General features: G+C 43.1%; 1 protein-coding gene across 1 annotated transcript in view; it reads right to left on the bottom strand.

The window, feature by feature from the left end:
• Positions 1 to 19,879, bottom strand: part of LOC309686093 (alpha-2-macroglobulin-like) — a gene marked incomplete at its 5' end in the record, with an annotated part of 39,868 nt that overhangs the window by 11,234 nt on the left and 8,755 nt on the right. Inside the window, 19 exons of the mRNA XM_082498633.1 lie at positions 637 to 813; positions 942 to 1,025; positions 1,635 to 1,686; positions 4,248 to 4,369; positions 4,973 to 5,099; positions 6,177 to 6,405; positions 6,691 to 6,817; positions 8,255 to 8,354; positions 9,063 to 9,233; positions 9,455 to 9,604; positions 9,926 to 10,068; positions 11,335 to 11,398; positions 12,930 to 13,157; positions 13,432 to 13,593; positions 14,474 to 14,583; positions 14,708 to 14,822; positions 15,419 to 15,542; positions 16,259 to 16,343; positions 17,560 to 17,728. Of these exons, the coding sequence (XP_082354759.1) occupies positions 637 to 813; positions 942 to 1,025; positions 1,635 to 1,686; positions 4,248 to 4,369; positions 4,973 to 5,099; positions 6,177 to 6,405; positions 6,691 to 6,817; positions 8,255 to 8,354; positions 9,063 to 9,233; positions 9,455 to 9,604; positions 9,926 to 10,068; positions 11,335 to 11,398; positions 12,930 to 13,157; positions 13,432 to 13,593; positions 14,474 to 14,583; positions 14,708 to 14,822; positions 15,419 to 15,542; positions 16,259 to 16,343; positions 17,560 to 17,728 (2,539 nt within the window). The remainder of the gene's footprint in view (positions 1 to 636; positions 814 to 941; positions 1,026 to 1,634; positions 1,687 to 4,247; positions 4,370 to 4,972; positions 5,100 to 6,176; positions 6,406 to 6,690; positions 6,818 to 8,254; positions 8,355 to 9,062; positions 9,234 to 9,454; positions 9,605 to 9,925; positions 10,069 to 11,334; positions 11,399 to 12,929; positions 13,158 to 13,431; positions 13,594 to 14,473; positions 14,584 to 14,707; positions 14,823 to 15,418; positions 15,543 to 16,258; positions 16,344 to 17,559; positions 17,729 to 19,879) is intronic.

Genomic DNA, 19,879 nt, shown 5'->3' with positions numbered 1-19,879 from the left:
GAGAAGTAAATGTATCTTGGACTTCAAAGAAATGGGAAAACAGTTCCCAGAGGAGAACTGAATACAAAGGTGAGCCCCACATAGGATAAGGATGCAGCAAACAGGATAGTTTTCATTGGAGGAAATGCAGTTTTTCTGCAAAATAACTGAGTAAAACCAATCCCTCGTTAGTCAGCAGATATCCACCATCTCCACGTGTACCGGTGTTATGTCTGCCAACATGTCCTAGCTAGTGTGTTAAAATTCTGGCCTAGTTGAAGGTGTGTGACACTATCTAAATCTTAATCTTAAGGAGGGTCCAAGATCTACATAAGCAGCTGCCATGATTAATGGTTACAGCCCGATTTATGGATTTCATATATCCCTTTTCTTATGAAGAGAACTCTTGAGTTATTGCCAGTCCTGGACTTTTTCTGTGTTCCTGTTTGGATGTTGTCCTCTCTCACCCTGCACCTCCACCTGAGTGCAGGATTCTCTCTTACAGCTATTGTGTTATATACTCCTGACCCACCACATGTTCCCATAATGCACCAGGACAACTTCCCCCAGATCATACATGCCAGTGGCCAATAGTGTCCTTATCCAGAAGTCAAGGGAAGGAATAAACTGAGAAGCAAAAGCCATGTCCCAGCTCACCGCTCACTAAGTATCCGATGGCCTTGGATTTGACCTCCTCACTCAGCTGCCCTGTCTTGTTCAGATAGTCCAGGACGTAGATGTTGGGTGCAAAGAGGACCATGTTCTGCTCCCCACAGCCGAATGGCATCTGGAGGAGCTGGTGCAGGTTCTGCATGGCAGTGCCCATGATGTCGCCTGGGGAACGGGACAGTTTCCAGTGTAAATTAGTGCAGTTCAGGGCTTGCCAGTAGACTGAGCACAGCCTGAAGAAACATGGCAGTGTTTCAAAATGGCATTTGACACTTCAAGAATGCTTCACTTACCTAGCACTGAGAAATATGCTCTGGCTGAGCCATCCACCACAGTTTCTGGGAGAATCAGGGAGACTGGCTCTGACATTGACTTTTCTGGGATAAAAACCAGATCAATTTGGTTACAATTCCAGATATATCTACATGTATGGGTAGCAGCTAAGAGGTACCATTCCCTGCACAGGGCTTTCCTCTCTTCACCAAATCCATTTATCTGTAATTGTGTTGTGGAAGCTTCCCATCTTGCAGATTTTGTGTTGGGCCTGCAATACCTTCACCCAGAGACTGTCATGGACTTCTTCATGGGACTAGCAGCTGACCTTGACTGAAAAATACACTTTCCAGCCTATTTTTCTGGCCTCATGCTTTGGTAGGCAGACCTGGCTTACTGCAGAGTCAAGTTTGTGATTTTACACCTATTGTATGAAAGACGTTAGAGAGAACCCTATTAAATCCCAGATATTCTCTCCCTACAGGGACCTGGCCAGCCTAAGTTCCTAAGGCTTCTGCCTCTGTAATTGCAGGGACTATTACAGTCTCAGCTGTTCTCCTTTAGGAAGAATTAGTTTCTCTACCAGATTGTTCAATTTTATCTGACCCCTACACCTTTCTTCTCAGAGTGAAGCATTCACAAACATTGTCTTCTCAATGGTTGAGGTTGTCGTCTCAACCTCATCAAAGTCTTAGAAAGCAAAAGGCTCTTACCAGATGCACAGAGCACAGAGTTGTAGGTAGTTTCCACCTCAGTCCCTTCCGGCTTGGGGAAAATAGCAGGAAAAAAAAGCAAAAAATGAGAAAAAACAACAACAAAAAAGAAAAGGAAGACATATTAAGAAGGAAACTGAAAGGGATTCTGAGAAAATTATATACTTATAAATTGTCTTGTGGTAATAACTTCATTATACTGAAAAGTTTAGAAATTGCTTACAAAGTTTTTTTCCTCTGTGTGCTAAACTGAGGATAATTGAGGACTATAATATACTGGCTAATTACAAACATGAAATTTAATACATGTTCTTTCCTTTTTTATTACTGAAAGAAGCCCTACATCGTCACAGCTTATTGTGCAGGTAACATGCAAGATGATGTTACTGACAGTGCACAGGGCTCTGTCTTCCGAGGTGCTACCCACCTTGGCCCAGTGTAGCACAACTCTTCAGGCTGTGATGACAGCTGAGGGCTCGGGACACCAGTAGGATATGTACGCAAGAGCTGTGACAGGTGGCAACTAGAGCACTCCAATGCACCCATGAGTGAAACGTTACAACACCCAAAATTTAAATACATGCCACAGTCAACTGGTGATTGCATCCCTCTGTTTCAAAAACTTCTATCCTAATTTTTGAAGTCAGCAAAGGAGTCCTGTTTTCTGTTGAGCTAGTTGAAAACATTCTGCATAAAACTCGGGAATCAAATCTTTACTAGAAAAAATATTTTGTTGGAGTTTATTTCAGTGGGATCCCTGCACCATTTTTCTTTTAACTTCCGAATAGAAGAGTTCCCATTGCTTCATTACTGATTCCCAACTTTTGCCATCTGAAATTTTTTTCTGGCATGTAAACAACGGTATTACCTTCACTTTCTCACACAGTTAAAATACATTGTCTCTCATTGTTCAGTATGAAAAGACAGAGAAAGATTAAAGGCGGGGGGGGGGGGGTGGTGGAGAAAACCCTTTTAGGATAAACCATGAGAGAGCTAAATGCTTCTGTTTGAAAAAGCATTTTCTTATTTGTTTCAGTATGTCATTCTGAAATGGAACTAAATGAGAAATCCATTGTTTTGTTTTATTTTGAACATTTCAACAGGAAATTAAAACATACAAACTGTAACAATTTGAAAGATTTTCCTTTCCAGCTGAGAAATTCCTGGGTGAAAAAACATCCTGTTTCCCAACCACCTCTCAGCAAGGCTTGGTTTCCCAAGGGGCGAGAAGGCACCCCAGGGGCTCTGGCACGCTCCCTTCTCTCTCCCTTGGATGCAGTGCCAGTTGCAGGGGCTATTGACATCCATGCGCTTGGGACAATGCAGCTCCACCCCAAGCAAGTTACACTGTATCCACCCCTGCTAATTAATTGTTCAGCCTTGGATACTAATCTCTGATTCTATCCAGTCAGGGCTTGCTGTAGATTTATTACCTCATTACAATAACAGGATAAGACCAGTAATCTCTCAGACACCCTGACAGAAGTCATTTTAGTGCTCATTCAGTCATTTTCACTTCCCTGCCATCTGGGAGAAAAGACTTTACAGTTCTGATCTTCCAGTATCTTCAAAGAACAAAATAAACACTTTTTCCTGAAGGCATATATGAAACTGGGGAGTTTTCCTGAAAGGTTAAACAGTTATTTGTGCCCTGATACAAGAACTGCACTATACAATCAATACAGACTATACAATCATTTGTAAATAAGTGAAAAAAAAAAGAAAGAAAAAAAAGAAGCCTAACAGATACGAATGTTAGCAAAACATTTTCTGAAGTTACATATTACATAAGTCCTAGCTCTGCCTTACTGAAAATTGCAATGTCTGCAATGTAAGGAGGAGTTGCAATGTTGTATATTACTCCTGACTTAATTTTGTTAAATAGAATTATTCCTTCCTGTCACGATTGACGATATTATGAAATGTGATATTACATAGATTTCACTATACAACAAGCTAGTACTCTTTGTTTGCTATTAATATCACAGGGAGTCTTATACTGTGGATTAATTTTATGACTGGCTATTTATCATAGGGAAAGCTGTGGTTTTATCATTGCAAAACACTGCTTAAGAAAAAAAATGTACAAAAGAGTGCAAAAATAAAAAGTCATACTGTTTTGAACTTTAAAAGCATAATAAAAACAATGATGGCAGTTTTGTTTGGAAATATTTGTAGATTGTGGTGACTGTTCTATATTTCAGAGTACTGGCCATGTGCTGGAGGAGATGCATAAGGTTTCTGGCAAGTCTTCCATTTGCAATATATCCCTGTGATTTATATTACAGGTAAAACGAAGTAGTTCTCATTTATCTCCCTGATGATGTGTCTGGGACAAAACTGTCGTTATTGCCTGCCTTATTATTTCTGTCCTGCTGTGTAATGTAATACCCTGCTTTTACTATGATGTGGCAACATTATGAGTTACGGGCTCTATTGGCCTGTGTGAGATTTATCAATGCTACTTTTATAAAAGCGTGCAGAGCAAGAGTCACACAAGCCATTATTGCTGCTATCACGGCTAAAGCAGGAAACCTTTATCATACAGCAACTGTTGCTGTGGAGCATGAAATTATTAAATTTCTATGCCACCAAACTCAGCAGCCCACATACCTCCACCAGCAGCTGTCTGATGACCGTGTCCTTCCGCCCTTTCTCAGGGGTCTCCACAATGGCGTTCCCACAGGGCTCCTGGTTCTGCAGGGCCTCAGTGCTCACCGAGAACTCCACCTGCCCTGGAGGAAACAAGGGTCAGCCAGCCCTGCCAGGCAGTGCCAGGGAAATGTGGGTTTGTGTTTGTGCTGGGTACTCTCCAGTGTGTTACAGAGAAGCTATTCTGAAAGGAGAACTAAACTAGAGACAGTGTTGTGTCTTGATCCAGCTGCAGCCTTCCAGGCCACCTCCTTTGTGATGGCCACCTGAGCAGGTGTTAGTCCATCAGCAAGAGCAGTGGAGGGGCAGGTCTTGTAAATCAGTCTTGTTCTGGGAGGCTTCAGAGAAAGCAAGCTTTAATTAAAATATTTCGGACACAGTCACATTAAGCTAGGACATTCTCAGCTCCACAGCAGGAATGTCTGAGTGCTTTGCATGCATTAAGGGAATTTGTGATTTCTATTCAAATGTTAAGAAAACAATAGCCCGTAACACTTAAATAGTTTGTTTGGGACTTGGAAACTGCATCCCAGTGTAGTGTCTCAACCTCAGGGTTGGACTTCTCACTTCTGGCCTAGACAAGATCCTTCCAGACAGGTTTGGAGTCACCTAGCTCCTCACACCAAAGATCTGATGTCATCCACAGATACCTGATCCCAGTATTTTCTTGTTGTCCGGCCTCTTACCTAGAGATCTTGGTGTTACCGCCCAAGCCACAGTTTTCCTTTCATTCATGCAGATGCAGTAGGATTCTTCCCGTTTCTCTAGCGGTGCAGCCAGAAAATGAGTAGATTCAGCTAGAGACACACTGACCTGCCGGTTGTACAGAGAGGCATTTTGAGGGTTGGAATTGCAGAGAAGCTGGGGTACCTGGAGATGGTACACTACATGGAGATGGGTAGTGGAGCTGGTTATACTGTGAGATCGAGAAGCTTATGGATATTGCAGAGCAAGAACTGGGTGATAAAGTGGGAAAAGACTGAGATATGTACAACTGTAAGAGATTGGGGAGGTAAGTGTAGAGAACAGGACGTGTATCCTTAGAAAGGAAAATGGAGAGTGTGGACCAGTTATGTGAGTAAAGGCAAAGTGATGACTGCAAACTTATCCATGAATTAAAGACCCCCCTCATGATTAGTTAGGTGAAGATGCAAAACATTAGCTGTGGGAAAGCTAATAAGGGAACAAGGGAGAGTGGAATAAGGAACCTGAAAATAGCAAACAAAGCAGTAAAGACTGGGAAATAAATGACAATGCTTTGGAATGGCTGGATCAGTGCCCCTCCTTGTTTTGGCTTCATTCCTTTTAGAATAAAAATCTGTATTTATAAAAAACTGAGAAAAGGTGTTTGGAATTTTGTTTGAATCACCTCTCAAATTCTCTTGTCTTTTTTGTTGGTGAAAGAATACGGATAAGATTGGTGAAGTATATAGCTCTGCTCATTGTCTCAGGGGCAGATGCAATAAATCACAAAAAGGCTGCATATTCCAGCAAATCTGGCATGATAATTTGTGAGATGTTGATAAGAGATGAGACTAAAGGCTGAACACCGGTATCCACCCCGGTGAACCTAGAGTTTCCATGTGGGTATGCAATAATGTGGTGGTCTGCGCATAACCCAGGTTTCACAGGACAATGACATAAATCTGTCATGACAAGGCTGGGGGCCTGAGCAGCAGAGCTGTAGGTTCTGAATCAAACACAGCTTTCAAAACTTTGTTGGGAAAACATGTTTCCCCTTCATTAAATACACCAAGAATTCATACATCTGTACACATGTATGAAATTATAGTCAGAGATCAGTCATCTGGCTTGGGAAACTATGTATAAGTGGCCCATTGTAGACTTCCCTTAGCTGTCAAACTGAGCAAAGTTGTGAATGTCTCTTACCCTGATGCAGGTGGTCAGGTAGTTGAAAACGGTGGCTTTCAGCGTGAAGGACTCACCACGCACTACAGAGTAGGGCATGGTGAGCTCTACAAAGAAGGGCTGGAAGGCTCTGAGGGACACTGTCGGGGACAAGCCAAAGCCCGTGTCTGCTGAAGTGCAGAACGCATTAGCTTTCCACTCGGTGATGGTGTCAGGGATGGTCACATCTAGATCAGCGTTTCCCTCAGAGCTGGCGAGGGACAGGGAACAAGATTTCAGTTATATTCTGGTGATCATCTATGTTTTTCTCAGCCTACTGAACAACACCTGCTGACAGCAAACTCCTGAGCAGTTGGGATATGGGCACTGGCTTTTGCACATCCTCCCAAAGCATCCTATACTTGGTGACCTTGAAAAATCTCTCTGTCTACTAGAAATACCCCTCTCGTGGAAATACTGATACTTCCATTGAGGCATAAATGTCTTTGGAGGTTTTGCCCCAGTGACCGCACTCGACATTCCCATGTACACTTACTTCACTGAAACTATGTCCCAGATCCATGTCTCAGGGAAGTACTTCCGGATGGTCTCCACAGGATTACCAGCAACCATATGTTCTGTTATTTCATAGTCGAAATCATCAAGCAGATTCAATGCAGTGACTAGCAAATTTGTTCAAGGACAGGAAGAAAGGAAAAGATGTGTCAAACTCCACTGCAAATCAGGAAGATACTTTCCTTCCAGGTAGTGGTTATTCTTAGCTAAAATTTTGAAATTGAAAAAACAGCTTTGAAACCTTGACACTGGAAACAAATGTATTTCTCTGTTGTCATCTCAATACTTCATTTTTCCTAACATTACTGTTCTTCTTACAGAGAATGGATGGAGTTGAGCATTCTTCCCCCACTGCCAGCAAACCCAGCAGTGCCAGAAGAGCCACGTATGATGTTATTGAGGATACATTTCTATTGCAATACAGAGTCAAATGTGGAATTTACTGCCTCCAGATATTGTAGTTGCACATAGTTTATTAGATTTTGTTGAAGAATTGATTGTGTTTGTAGATGACCAGAAACAGAAGCCACACTTAGCCCTCCTCTCCTCTATCTAAGACTCTTTTGAGATGAATATGGGTCTTTACGTCTCTGGCCATTAGCAAATGAGTGGTTCCAGAAGAGAGAGATGCTTTCTAACAGTGTTGCATAGTGGTGTGCCTTATGAAATGTTTTACACCAGCCTTAGAAGACTTTTTATCTTCTCAAAGCAGCCATCTGACTCAGGCCATGCTCTGAAGACAAATCCTGCATTTCAAAACCAAAGATCTGATCTGTTATGAATAGAAGGCTAGAAGCTATCACAAGACCAAAAGCTACAATTTTTTAATAGGAGCTGGGAACTGCACCAGGAGAGCCAGTGACTGGAAGGGATATAGGTGAGAGTGTTTTATATAGCCTTTCTAATCTCAGAACTATTTAGAAAGAAAAAAAAAATGTTATATCATTATTCTATCTTCACAGTCACTGAAGCTGCAGAGAAGTGACATGACCTACCCAACCTTTTATAGTCATGTGAGCGGGAGAGCTGCGAACAAACCCAAATTTCTCATCCCCCTGTGGTAAAATATCTACCCACACAATTGTACCACCTTCTCATTTATCTTGGCCCACTTTTGCCCTAATTGTTCCTCTAGTTATTGCTAGAATGTGACTACCTAGCAGTAAAAATCCCTTTTTTAGGTTTCCACGGCTGGACTCAGATCTGATGGAAAAAAGCCTCTACTTTGTGCTGGCACAGTCCATCCAATGCAGGCAGACTGTCTTAGTGCCTACAGGATCCCTGCCGTAGGGGCTGGCATGGGAGTCACTGAGCACACACAGTTCTAGCCGGGCACATCTGTCTAGCTAGGGATAAGCAGGCAGAGATGTATCAGTTTCATATTTCAGGACTGAGACCAGAAGGGAGTGATCTTGAATTAGGACAGTGTTATGAAGAAAATCTGCTCTGCGTCATGTAATTAATATTGAAAAGAAGTAGAGGGAAGGAAAGAAGCAGGGTGGTAAATTTTAGGTAGTTGTATGTGAGGAAGCATGTATTCTTACTAGAACTAGTGTAACTCCTTTCCATCATGTGTCCCGGGTAATGCTGGCAGATTTCAGGCTTATGGATCTTGCTACTAGTGAAGACTTTTAAGCCCAATTCCTAGTAAACAAGGAGAAAGAAGAGCAAAAAATAAGCAAACGCAGTTTTGAAAATAAACTATTTTTAGTATGTCAAGAATAGATGTACTTAGGTCTGGTATTGATCAGAATAACAAAGGCTTGTATATAAGTGCCAGATAGACTGGTTCAACCCAGATGTTGAGGCTTTATCGTGTTATACTCATCCTAAGGCTAAATCTTGGCATGATCAGATGGAAAGCCAAGGGCACAGGTCTACCTTCGGGACGTCTGCCTGGGTGAAAATGACATACGTGAAAAGCTTTAGAAAAAGTCTTGCGCAGGACTCTCTAGATGGGTATAGGTATGTTTGTGGGTTATCAAAGTAACTGGCACTTTATTAAAGAACTATCTAAACCAGATAGAGAGAGAACATGCATGACCAAGGAAGGGTTTCTAATATTATGGTACCAGGGGTCACTTCTCAGGACTCTTTCCTTACTAAGCCCATTCACAGGTATCTCTACTAGCAATGAGGAGAACCTGAAAAGTTTTAATGGTTCAGAGAAGCACTCAGGTGCCAATGATGGGCTACATAGATGCAGGGCCTGGGCCTGGCTATAGTCTTACATACAAAAGTTAGCAAGCTCAAAGCAAGGTTCACTAAAAACCCCTTCAGGACACGGAGAAGAGGAGACGAGACCATATTCCAAAAACGAATAACAAATTAAAACAGAAGGCTGGAGCTTACTTTGAGAATGTCATAGGCATCACCTTCGTCGTCAGGAGAAATGGGTATGTAGACAAACCCATTTAATAATATGTTGTCAAGTGACACACAAGGGTTTATGTTGTCTTCCTCCAGGTAGTAGTCCTTGAAGCTATAACCCCGGATTTCCTTCAGTGGGAGAAGATCATACACCTGGCGACATGCAAACAACCAGGGAAAAATGTGTCAGATCAGCACTTACAGGGACTCAGACAGTACTTAACACTTCTTTGATAAAAGCCAGCTTCTAAAAACCAAGTGTAGTGAATGCAGCTATAAAAATACATGACCCCATGTCCATAGTGGTGTTAACTGTAGTTGAAGAATTGGCTCATTCTTATACTTGCTCATTACCAGAAATAACCAAGACTTACAGAGCTGGGAGAGAGCTCATTTTCAGGCTTCATGAGGAGAACACTCTTGTCCACAGCACGGAGGGCACACAGGGACCTTGGCGAGGCATGGAGTTGCAGGCGTGTGTTGGAGGCAGGAAGACCTTCCGTGGGTACAAAACTGAGTCTGACCTGCAACCCCAAAAGGAAGTTAGAGCAGCCGCTTTTCCAGACACTGTTACATGCTATTATATTGAAGCATCTAGCTTTGTGAACTGAGCTCTGCTAGTGCCTTGCGGCTCTTCTAATATATATTCAGCTTTGACCAATGTAATTAATTATGACCAGTGATTCTCCTTCTTATTCTGTCTTGCTCCACTTTTTATAATTATGGCTTTGTAACTTATTCTGGAGTTTCAGTCACTAATCCACAGTCAACATCTGGTCTGATCATTTCATGAACATGTGAATTTTGCCTCCATATGGGTTGCATAAATCCTGACTTATACTCACTTTATTGGGGAGGCAACTTTCAACCTGGAAATCTGCTGAACTGGCAATGACTTCTCCACTGGGTGAAGTGGTATACACAAGCATCCGTGCCAGGGGAGCAACTGCCGTCTCAACAGGGAAGGTTAACTGAAATGTCCCATAAGCTAAAAGAGAGAAAAAAAGCTAAGCAACATACAAAAAGTTCCAGTATATGCATTCATCTTCCCCATATAAAAACGTCAAGTTCACTCATGCTGAACATTTTTTGTTAGCAGGGGCAGGAGTACTGATATGTGTATGACTATGTCTATGACTGTTGCTGAAGTCTATGTTGCTGAAGACATCTGCATTCAAACAGTGATCATCTAATGGCCAAATGCGATGAGTTTGGTGGGCCTCAACATGTCAACTAGATTCTCCCCCATTAACATCTGGCATAATTTCTTGATATTCCCAACACTTTTCTTCCTCAAGCTCCAAGATATTTTGTGGTCTACAAAAAATAGATGAGGGAAAAAAATGTAGAAATAAGGGACTGTTGTAATGGGTGGCAGCAGTCAAGGTTGCAGAGGGGTTGAAAGAATAAATTTGCAAAGTTACTGCTAAGCAAGCATTTAGCTGAAACACCAAGCTATCGCTCCAACCACAGTGGAAAATGCCCCTCTATGTTGAAAGACTCTTCCTAGCTGGGCCTGAGCTTCATGTCACAACCTGGACAAAGGTGATAGAACACATCTAGTTATGAGCTAGGGTGTTAGTTTAGTCACTACTACTAGTGGGGATGCAGAACCTTCTGTGAACATGCAGAATGCAAGATCTTTTACTTCCATATACTGTTTATACCCACTGCAGTGTAACTCCTTCTCATAGACTTCCAAAACGTCTCCCTGGTCTCACTGTCGAAAGACTTTTAAAGATGTATCATAGCCAGCCTCAGTTACTGAAATGTGTCATCCTTGGACATTTATACAAGTAAAATTAAATGCATCGGTTGGAATATGGGTATGTGTGTGTTTGCATGCTTATAAGGGAGAAACAATACTCCAAAAATCAAGGAAAGTAAAAGAGAGAAAGAAGAGGAGGCATGTTCTTCCTGCTCACCTAACATGTGAGTTTCACAACACTGGCAAGCATCCATAATCTGAATAGGGTAGAGTGGTCAGTAGAAAGTGATGGTTTAAGGAAAAAATGATCAAAACGTTATGCATATTTTTTGTTGAATTTTCTAAAATTTTCTGGTAAAAAAAAAATAGCACCTGACAGAACTCAGAGAAAACAAAACTAACCCAAGCAACTTCATTTAAAAAGATTTAATTTTGAAAGCACATCTCAATTCAAACATTAAATGTTTGAATTGAAATAATTTCTTTACAACCCCCTGCCCCCCCCACTTATCATCAGAGATGCTAAAAATTCATAGTTCTGCTCACCATCTCCAGGATTCACAGTGAGATCATGGGTGTCTGCTAATATAATGCCGCCCTTGGCCATCACCTGTGTGACAGAGAAACCTTCCTGTAATTGCTGCTACCAGTGTTGAAAGGCAGGAGAATGGACATTCACTGGGTTAACTGTAAAGTGTATGAATAGCACTGCCAACCGTGAGCAAAACCAAGAAGATACTGAGCAAGTGCCAGACTGAAATTTACTGTGTCTTTGAAGACAGAAATAGTCACTCCTAGGAGGACAATGTTTCCTCATTGGTCAGAACTGGCTTCCCTTTTGTACATATTGTATATATAGATCAGGTTCAAATGCACTTTGCCTCTGAGCACACATAAGTTTGGGGGTCATATGCACATTTCTAAAAATTTAGAACAGACTGATGATTGAAAGTTCTCCTCAGTCCATTCTCAGTCGCATTGTGAAACAGTCTGGAGAAAAATTTAATCAGCATTAGTTCCATAACTCACACAGTGTTGGAGTAGGACAGCACAGGCTGCAAATAAGAAGAGCTTGAATAAGGTACCTGAAGTCAGGCAGTAAGCAGCAGCCTGCATGCTAGCTCTAATTTCCTCATTTCTAGAAAAAATTTCCTAGTTTCCTTTTTCACAACCAAAAGGCCTTTTATACAAGTACTTTCCATGTAGGGTATCTATTCCATAGCACCGTATTTTAATTTTAAGATGTATAATGTAAGTCCCTTCACTGTTTGATTACCTGCTGTATACTCAAGACCAGCTTTCCCAGGCTACCGGGATAAACAGGAATCTTGTGCTTCAATTTATTGTTAGCAGTCTTGAGAATAAGCACATGGACATCTCTACCACAGGTTTCTATTGTCTTTTTTGTAATCTCAGTCTAAGTCCCCTGATGTTCTGTACCATCCGTCAGAACAGGAGTGTCTGTTCCACTGATTTCTTCTAGCTCTCTAAGGCTACCCTCATCTCTTCTGCTAGTATCACTAAATGAGAAAACCAGAAAAACAAATTTAGGGCGAAAGAAGTTCTGCTTGAATATTCACCTGATTCTTCCTGTTCTTCCAAACTCTCCATCATTGCCTGATATATGACTTAAGATCTAAGCTTATTGGGCTTTTCTGGTGCTGAAGTTAGGGATGTTGCTTCAGTTTCAGTGGTCAGTTGACTACCACTGGACAAAACTGAGTAGGAGGCTGCTTTCCCCCTCATCTTTCATCTTCTTGTTGTAGGATGCTGGTTTCTGAGCTGTGACCATATACGAACATGAATTTGGAATGAGGGGACTGGGAGTGGAGTGTTGTGAAATGAGAGTCTTGGATGGCTGCACGCGAGACAATGCTCTCTCCATCAACATTTTATCTCTCTTCTGTTCTTAATAAAACATGTACACCCTACCCATGTTTGCATGTATAAGACAACATGAGAAACATTACAGAAATGCATTTAAACCCCACTGCCACAGGCCACATTTTCAGTTTCAAACTCTCTTTATCATTACTGGCTAAGGACTGACCAGTGCTGTGTTTGCTCGTCACGGAAAGTAGCTATATGTGCCACAGTGCTCTCTGTGGCCATAGATCAAAGTAACCACAAATAATTCTTACCAAATAGTAAATGACAATTTTCTTCTGCTCTCCTATTGCCTCTGGTGTGAAGATATAGTGCACCTGGATCTCCGTGGGGGAGCCACAACTTAACGTCTCAGGCTTTGGCTCAATTTTGAGGTAACTCTTGCTGGGGGAGTAGAACCGACTTATTCTACGCATGGCGTGCTCATATGAAGGTGTGATCCAGTCGCTGTCATAACAGTTCAGTTCAGGTTTATGATCAGCCTGATAAAGAAGAATAAATAGTTGACAGCTGACCAAAACCAGGCAACAAGTCACATGAAGGTCTGGGAAACTCTGGGTATGTTCTGTATCTCCCACACTTAGAAGAAGGTAGAGAACACGCACAGGAGACACAGAGAAGAGAGGTGACCTGCCAAGAAACCTGCTTTATCTTCTGATTGGCAGAAAGACTGTTAACCCATGGATAGATATTTCCCCTGCTGATCAGAAAGACAGAGGCTTACTCCAGTCCCTCTGCCCTGTCTCTGCCACTCACTCGGATTTCCAGGGAGGCTTGTGTGAAGGTGGTAGTGTCTATGGAAAACCAGGATTGTCCCTGTTCATCTGTAGTGTAATTCCCTTTGTATCTGTCTCCATCCACAGAAATCGTGATAGTTTCATTGGTGATTGGAGCATCAGTGCCATCTACCAGCGTCACCTAGCAAAGCAAAAACAAATTTCAGGTTTTAGACTAGAAACAGAAAACAATTTGCGAGTCTTAAAGCCTCTTCCTCCTTTTCCTCCTTGCCAGGCAGGATGTTTCTTATGGAGAATAACAAGAGACATGAATGTGGAAATGTGTGGGGTGCATCCGGAGTTGTCTGAGGCAGCAACTGAGTAAATTTTCAGCAAACCAATCTGATTAGCCCAGGAAAATTATCTGTCAGAGCCCTAAGTTCTTCAGTAGGTTTTAATTCCCCTTGACAGCTTCATCTGGGACCTCCCCCCCATATCATCTGCCTCACGGTTCAGGAACTCTAAGTTCAGGCTTGTGCCTTGCCCCAGTCCTTGACTAAAGCTATATTGGAGGTATACGGACACCCAGCTCTTTCTCCTGCTGTTCCCATCTGGTTGATTGGACTTCCTTGGCTGAGCTCATCCCTGACTCATTGCCTCACATTGTCTGGTGATTGCTGGAGTGTTGGTGGAACCTGTTACTGTCACCACCCCTACTCTGCTCAGTCTGGTTGGGTGGTGCAGGACTGTGTGCTTGTTGATGAGGCCACTATGCCTACCTGTGTTGTGGTCACCCTTTGCACTTGGATAACATTCCCTTGTGGAATAGCCCACACTTGCTGCTCCCTGATGTTACTCTAACGTGTCAGAACAATGGGCCTTCCATTCTGCACTGGGCTGACTGTCAGGAGGTTCAGGGCCGTGTGTTGTTAAAGTGCCCCAACTGACAGTAATTTGTCTGCCTATGCAAAGGCAGAGGAACATGGACCATGTCATCTGCACACTGCTATTCCATCTGATGGGAATATGCACTTGTGAATTTGCTATGCCATTCATTGTCCAGGGTCTCAGAAGTTCCCTACCCTCCCAAAGAGTGGAATCCCTGGTCTGTACTGAGAGTCCAGCAGGTCAAAGCTGATTTTGCTCATGACGGATGTGATTCCACAGGACCCTGTTCCAGTGATCTCTATTCCTGAGAGAGAGCACAGTAAAGAGGAATTATTAATGAATGGAAGCATTTCTAGACATGTATCTCAGCTTTCCTCGTTTTTGCCAGGTCCTCCTGTCATGGCCTGCCATCGCTATGTGATACATACCTGTGCCATCTTCTGTGATCTTGCCATGTACCTCAATGCTCATCTCATATCCCCTGCGCTGGAGCTGAAATATCTTGGTCCTTACTACACCAGAAACACACCCACGAGCGTCTGCCTGAGCAGGGAAATGGAGAAAAAATTGGAATTCTGTGAACAAATCTGGTGCTTTGTGGGACAGGAATAGATACCCCAAACCCAACATGCTTAACTTCTGTCACAAAATCCCAGCCTTACGTTCTAGGGCTGTCTTCAAGACCAGAACTTGTTTACAGCCTGTTTCCTAGTGTTTCATCCACACATTTTCTGTGTTCTGTGTAGTACTTGACACTCAGTTCTCCAAGGCACGCACTGTTTTCCTTGTTAACTCCCTCCTACTTTAGCTCTGTTTTTCTTCCTTCACAAAATTCTTTCACAGATTCTTTTCTCAGTTCGGGGATCAATATCAGGGACCTCACAGCTGCTAACTGGAGATTTGTCACTAGTTTCAATGGGGTCAGGATTTCAGATGTGGGGTTTTCTTCATCAGTTCCGTTTCCAGTTTAATGACCCACCTCTTAAAAATGCCTTCCTCTGAGAACATCTGCTTTTCCCCAGACAGAGTGCCATCTCTGGTGTCCTGCTATGTCCCAATAGTCACAGATTTGGCCTCCTTTAGATAATGTTGCCCGCTACCCATAAAAAAGACCACTACATTTTAATCTTGGGGCTTACCTGCCTAGTGAATTCTTCACACACAGCTTCTGCTTCTTTTCCGTAACAATTTGAAGCAGAATGGGAAAATTTCCGGCACACTTGGACATTCACCAAACCAGGAACAGGTTTTCCATAGGTGTACCTATAATCACAAAGTGTTAAACAATAGATGATGAGACAGTCAGAGAGTCACAATCAGACACATCTCCTTAAACATCTCTGTGGATGACTTCCTAATATTTCTTCTTAAAGTCTGACTAATCTGATATTTTAATGATTCTAGCGATTACATCTCCATCATTTCCATAGTGAGATTCTTCCGTCATCCATTAGAAACTGTTCTAGGTGGGAGGTCTCTTCAGGCATGCAGTAAAAGATTGTCTGTAGAAAATTATTCAGCCAGGTATAGCCCTGTATCACAAACTCCTGAGGTTTCAATGAAGCAGTAGAAAGACAACCAGGGGTTCAGGAGGAGCAATTTATGAGTTAAAAATGACAAAACTGGGTTCGCACCACCTGTTTAAGTGATGTCTGATCTGACGTCTCTCAGTATTTGAGGGTTCAAGATTGACAGTGAAGCTATAACTGAAGAAATGTAAAGACAGAAAGAGATAACATGCAGTAAACAGGGAGGAGAGAACTGCAGATTGGTTTGGCAGAATCTTTTTAGGAACATAGAAAAGACCCTTCACTTTGACTTTTCAGGCCAAGTAGCAGGCTCAGGTTTGATAGGGTGGAACAAGCCTGCACTAGATATCTGGGAAAAGTATGAAAAGCCTTCTCCAAGTCTTCTTTCAGCCCTCAGCAAAAAGGAGTGAAGAATGAGCGAGAGAGATTTACTCCAGCTCTGTGACTCACAGACCGCAGACGGACACTGGTAGTTCCATGTCCTTAATAGTTATCATCTTGGGCAGCTTCACCAGGACCTCATACTTGGGCAGCACTAGATGGGAGAAAGAAAGTCTAATATGAGAAGAGCGAAGGATAGCAGTATAGTATAGCAACCCAAAGACAGAGCCAGGATCATTTTAATAGGAACCATCAGTTCTCTGTGGTCTGCAACACAGCTCTGCCAGCCCTTCCCTAGCTCTTCTCAGCCTTCACCGCCATTTTGGGTTTAAAGGGAATTTAAGGAGGGTTGTGTCCCTTACCTTCCCTCATTTGCAGCACATGCTCATGCGATCCCATTGGCACCAGACAGCTGTGTAGAACCCTTTCATATGCTTGTTCAGAAGGACACGCTGGCCCTGTGTGTTGTGTTCTGTGTTTCGCAATACGTAATTTGTGACTAAGACTTGGACTAGCACATGCACCACCTGTGTCATTTACCACATTGAAATGGCTGGAATCATTGATTTTGTCTGTCTATTTCTTACTGCTCTGGAGATACCAAGCTGCTGTTAGGCTCGCTAATATGTAGCATGTGAAACTGTCTTGCATGTCCAGACAGTTCTAGGGAATCTAGCCCAGGAGTGCGGAGCGCAGGCCAAGCAGCCTCCTCAAACACACACAGCCTGGCCAGAATCTACACGTCTACAAACACCTGAGAAGTTTTATTACAGAACTGGAGGTTAGAGTGCTCCCTGGGACAGCACATTTCTCCTTAATCGGTCTCTACTACCAGACTGTTTGCACCTGCTTGTAACATTTGTGGAGTGGTCTTCTTCAAACTCAGGTTTTCTACCAAACATATTTTCTAAGTTTTTGCAGTAGCAAGGAAGAAGAGGAAAACCAGAGAGGACTACAAGTGGACAAATGGAACTGATGCAGATGATGAGAGAGGCAAAATAGGATCACCAAAATATTGCCACATCTAACTCTGTATCTTGTGCTACTTGCAACATGCTGCTGGACTGAAAAGTGACTAAAACAAAGTCAGCTGAAATTGGTGCCACAAGCCATGCCCAGGAAGCCAGTCAGACCCTGTAACACCCAGAGGATTATGAGCAAATACAAGCTCAGGCAGCTTGCAGAGATGCTGTAAAGTGAGCAACCACCTCTGATACTCAGCACTTTCTGGGTCAGCCTCTCTGAACCCCATTGCCTTTGTATTCAGTCCCTCTCTTCTCCATCCCATTCCCAGAAAATCCCAAATCGAGAGATCACAGTAAAAGGCATTGCTGTCAGCCCAACTTGCAGCCCGTACCTCCTCTCCTTACCATATTCCTCCACGCTGAAGGAGTGTTCCACATGAGACGAGAAGCTCTTCTGCACAACTATTTTATAGGAGCCTTGGATGGGGTCTGAGGTGAGGGGGAAGGAGAGCTGTGTGAGGCCGGTCTCTAGTTCCACCCCTTGCCATTGGTACACACGGTTCCTCTGGGGATCCTGCAGGTGAGGATAACTCAAAGTCACAAGACAGTACAGGAGGCTCCCAGGGACAGAGTAGCAGAGTAGCCCAGTATATATACATCCTGTCTGGGAAATGCCTAGCTGTAATTATTCAATAATCTGTGAGGATCTGTGAGCACTTACCTGTCGATTCTGCATAACTAGCATGCAAGAAAGCTTTTTAACCCTGGGGGTTCTGTGCTGTCTCCCCCTCAGCTCTACAAGCATGCTTATGAAGGATGGGGCCAGGAAGCTGGGAAAGACAGACTGGCAAGGTAACAAGACAAAGAAATGGGTAGCAAGAGTAAGTGGAACAGGAGAGAAAGGAGGGAAATTTCTGTCTCCTTCACTTGCTATACAGCCTGCTAAAACTTTTTTTTTTCCATGCCTGGAATAGAGACTGTCTGAGTACCAGTGCATAATCTGCTGAGGAATAAGACACCCGATCTATCTATGGGACTGAGAAATGTACATGTGCAAGAGTCCAAAGCTTGTGGTAGGGTGGGGGAGTTGGGACAGGAACAGAGGAAAGTGTATCCCACATACATACATCCAGGGGAGACCTCTCCCTTCTTGCCTCTCCTCACTCCTAATGCTGGAGCTGAAATCTCGTCACTACTACAGCTGAGTATTGCTCATTATGAGCTGACTGTCAGTAAGCTGTGCTCCAAACTCATCAGCTCAGCCCCAAATGTTTTGTAAAAGTCACTGAACCAATGCAGCAGTGCTGCATAGTTTGATGCACTCTTTCCAGGCTCCTCAGCAGGATGGTTAATGTTTACAGTCTTTGATTTTCTGCCTGCTCTTTGCATTGTACCTTGGCTGTCACCAAAAGTCTATTTACTCTAGATAGGTATGTGACTCAAGGTATGGGACTGTATGCATTTACTTCACTGAGATTTTATCTTAGGGCTTAGGGAAAAGGGGATGTGAATGACATCCCTCAGTCGGTGGTCACTGGTCAGAGGGCAGAATAGTGGGTCTTTTTCCCAAGCAGCGCCCTGAGAATAAGGCACAGTCAGTAAAACACATCCCACAAGTCTGACCAATTTCTCTTCATCATCACACTTCAGCTCCACTGAAAAGCCCACCAGTTATTGTGAGGGACACCACTGGGCTTCCTTGGAGGAGGAATTCAAGGAAATGTTTACAGCTGGGCTTGTGAACTTGTTGACATTTCTGTAGGTAAGACCTGAAAGTCAGTTTGTTTGTTTTTCCTCAGAAAGGTTTTTGGTTTTGTTTTGGTTTTCTTTTTTGTTTTTCTTTAATGAGAGAAACAATAGCTCAGGATAACAGTTCAGAAATAACAGGCTCATACTAACTTCTGCCTTTGTGGCTGACTACCATCAGTTAGTGACATTAAGGGTGTAGACTGATGAATATTTATTTCCTTAGCGCTGCTGACTTTAAGCTGTCACCTTTCTTCACTCCTGTCACCCTTTCCTTTGGGTCAGTCCAAATTTCATGCAAGCATGTGGTAAACTGCACTGGCTGGTCTGACCTGGCCAAAAAAACCAAAAATACCCTAGGGAAAAATGGTGAGTTTGCTGCCAGATGAGTTTCCCAGCCTACCAGACTGCCTTGTAGACATCTATGAAAGCCAAACAAAGGGCAGTGCTGGACTGAGAATGAGCATTGAGGAAGAGAGATGAGATGGTGGGGATGGTGGACAAGGCCTACATAAGCTGGCTTAAACAGCACGGACAAACACCATGTCTCACAGGCTGGAGCTGAAAAGAGAGGGTGGCCTTCCTCGTGATTTAAAATTGAAGCCTTTCATGGTACGGACACAAAAAAGGTTATGAAATTATCAGCTTGTTAGGCAAAGGCATATAGGATTTCTGGAGGCAGTGGGTAGGATTTATTTCTTCTTGTTCCTTTCATGAAATTCCTGAAATTCCTCAGTCAGGTATCACCATATCATCAACAGGGAAGGGGCCTGTTCTACAACCCCATGGGAGAGCCTCAGCAGAGGGTAGTTCTGAGATGCTCTCCTCCACCTGCTATCCCACACCACACGCTCTCTTACTCTTCTTTCTTCAAATATTCACAGACTGTCAGTGGCCCACCAGCTCTGCAGCTCTGTTCTGGAAATTAGCTGAGGGGAAGAGAGAGTGACAGCACTCTGATAGGAGGGTAGAAAAGAGG

The sequence above is a fragment of the Vanellus vanellus genome (genome assembly GCF_965231255.1).
Source record: "Vanellus vanellus genome assembly, chromosome: 1".
Classification (NCBI taxonomy): domain Eukaryota; kingdom Metazoa; phylum Chordata; class Aves; order Charadriiformes; family Charadriidae; genus Vanellus; species Vanellus vanellus.
Note: the sequence above shows the minus strand (reverse complement) of the source record. Positions and strands in the feature narration are given on the sequence as shown.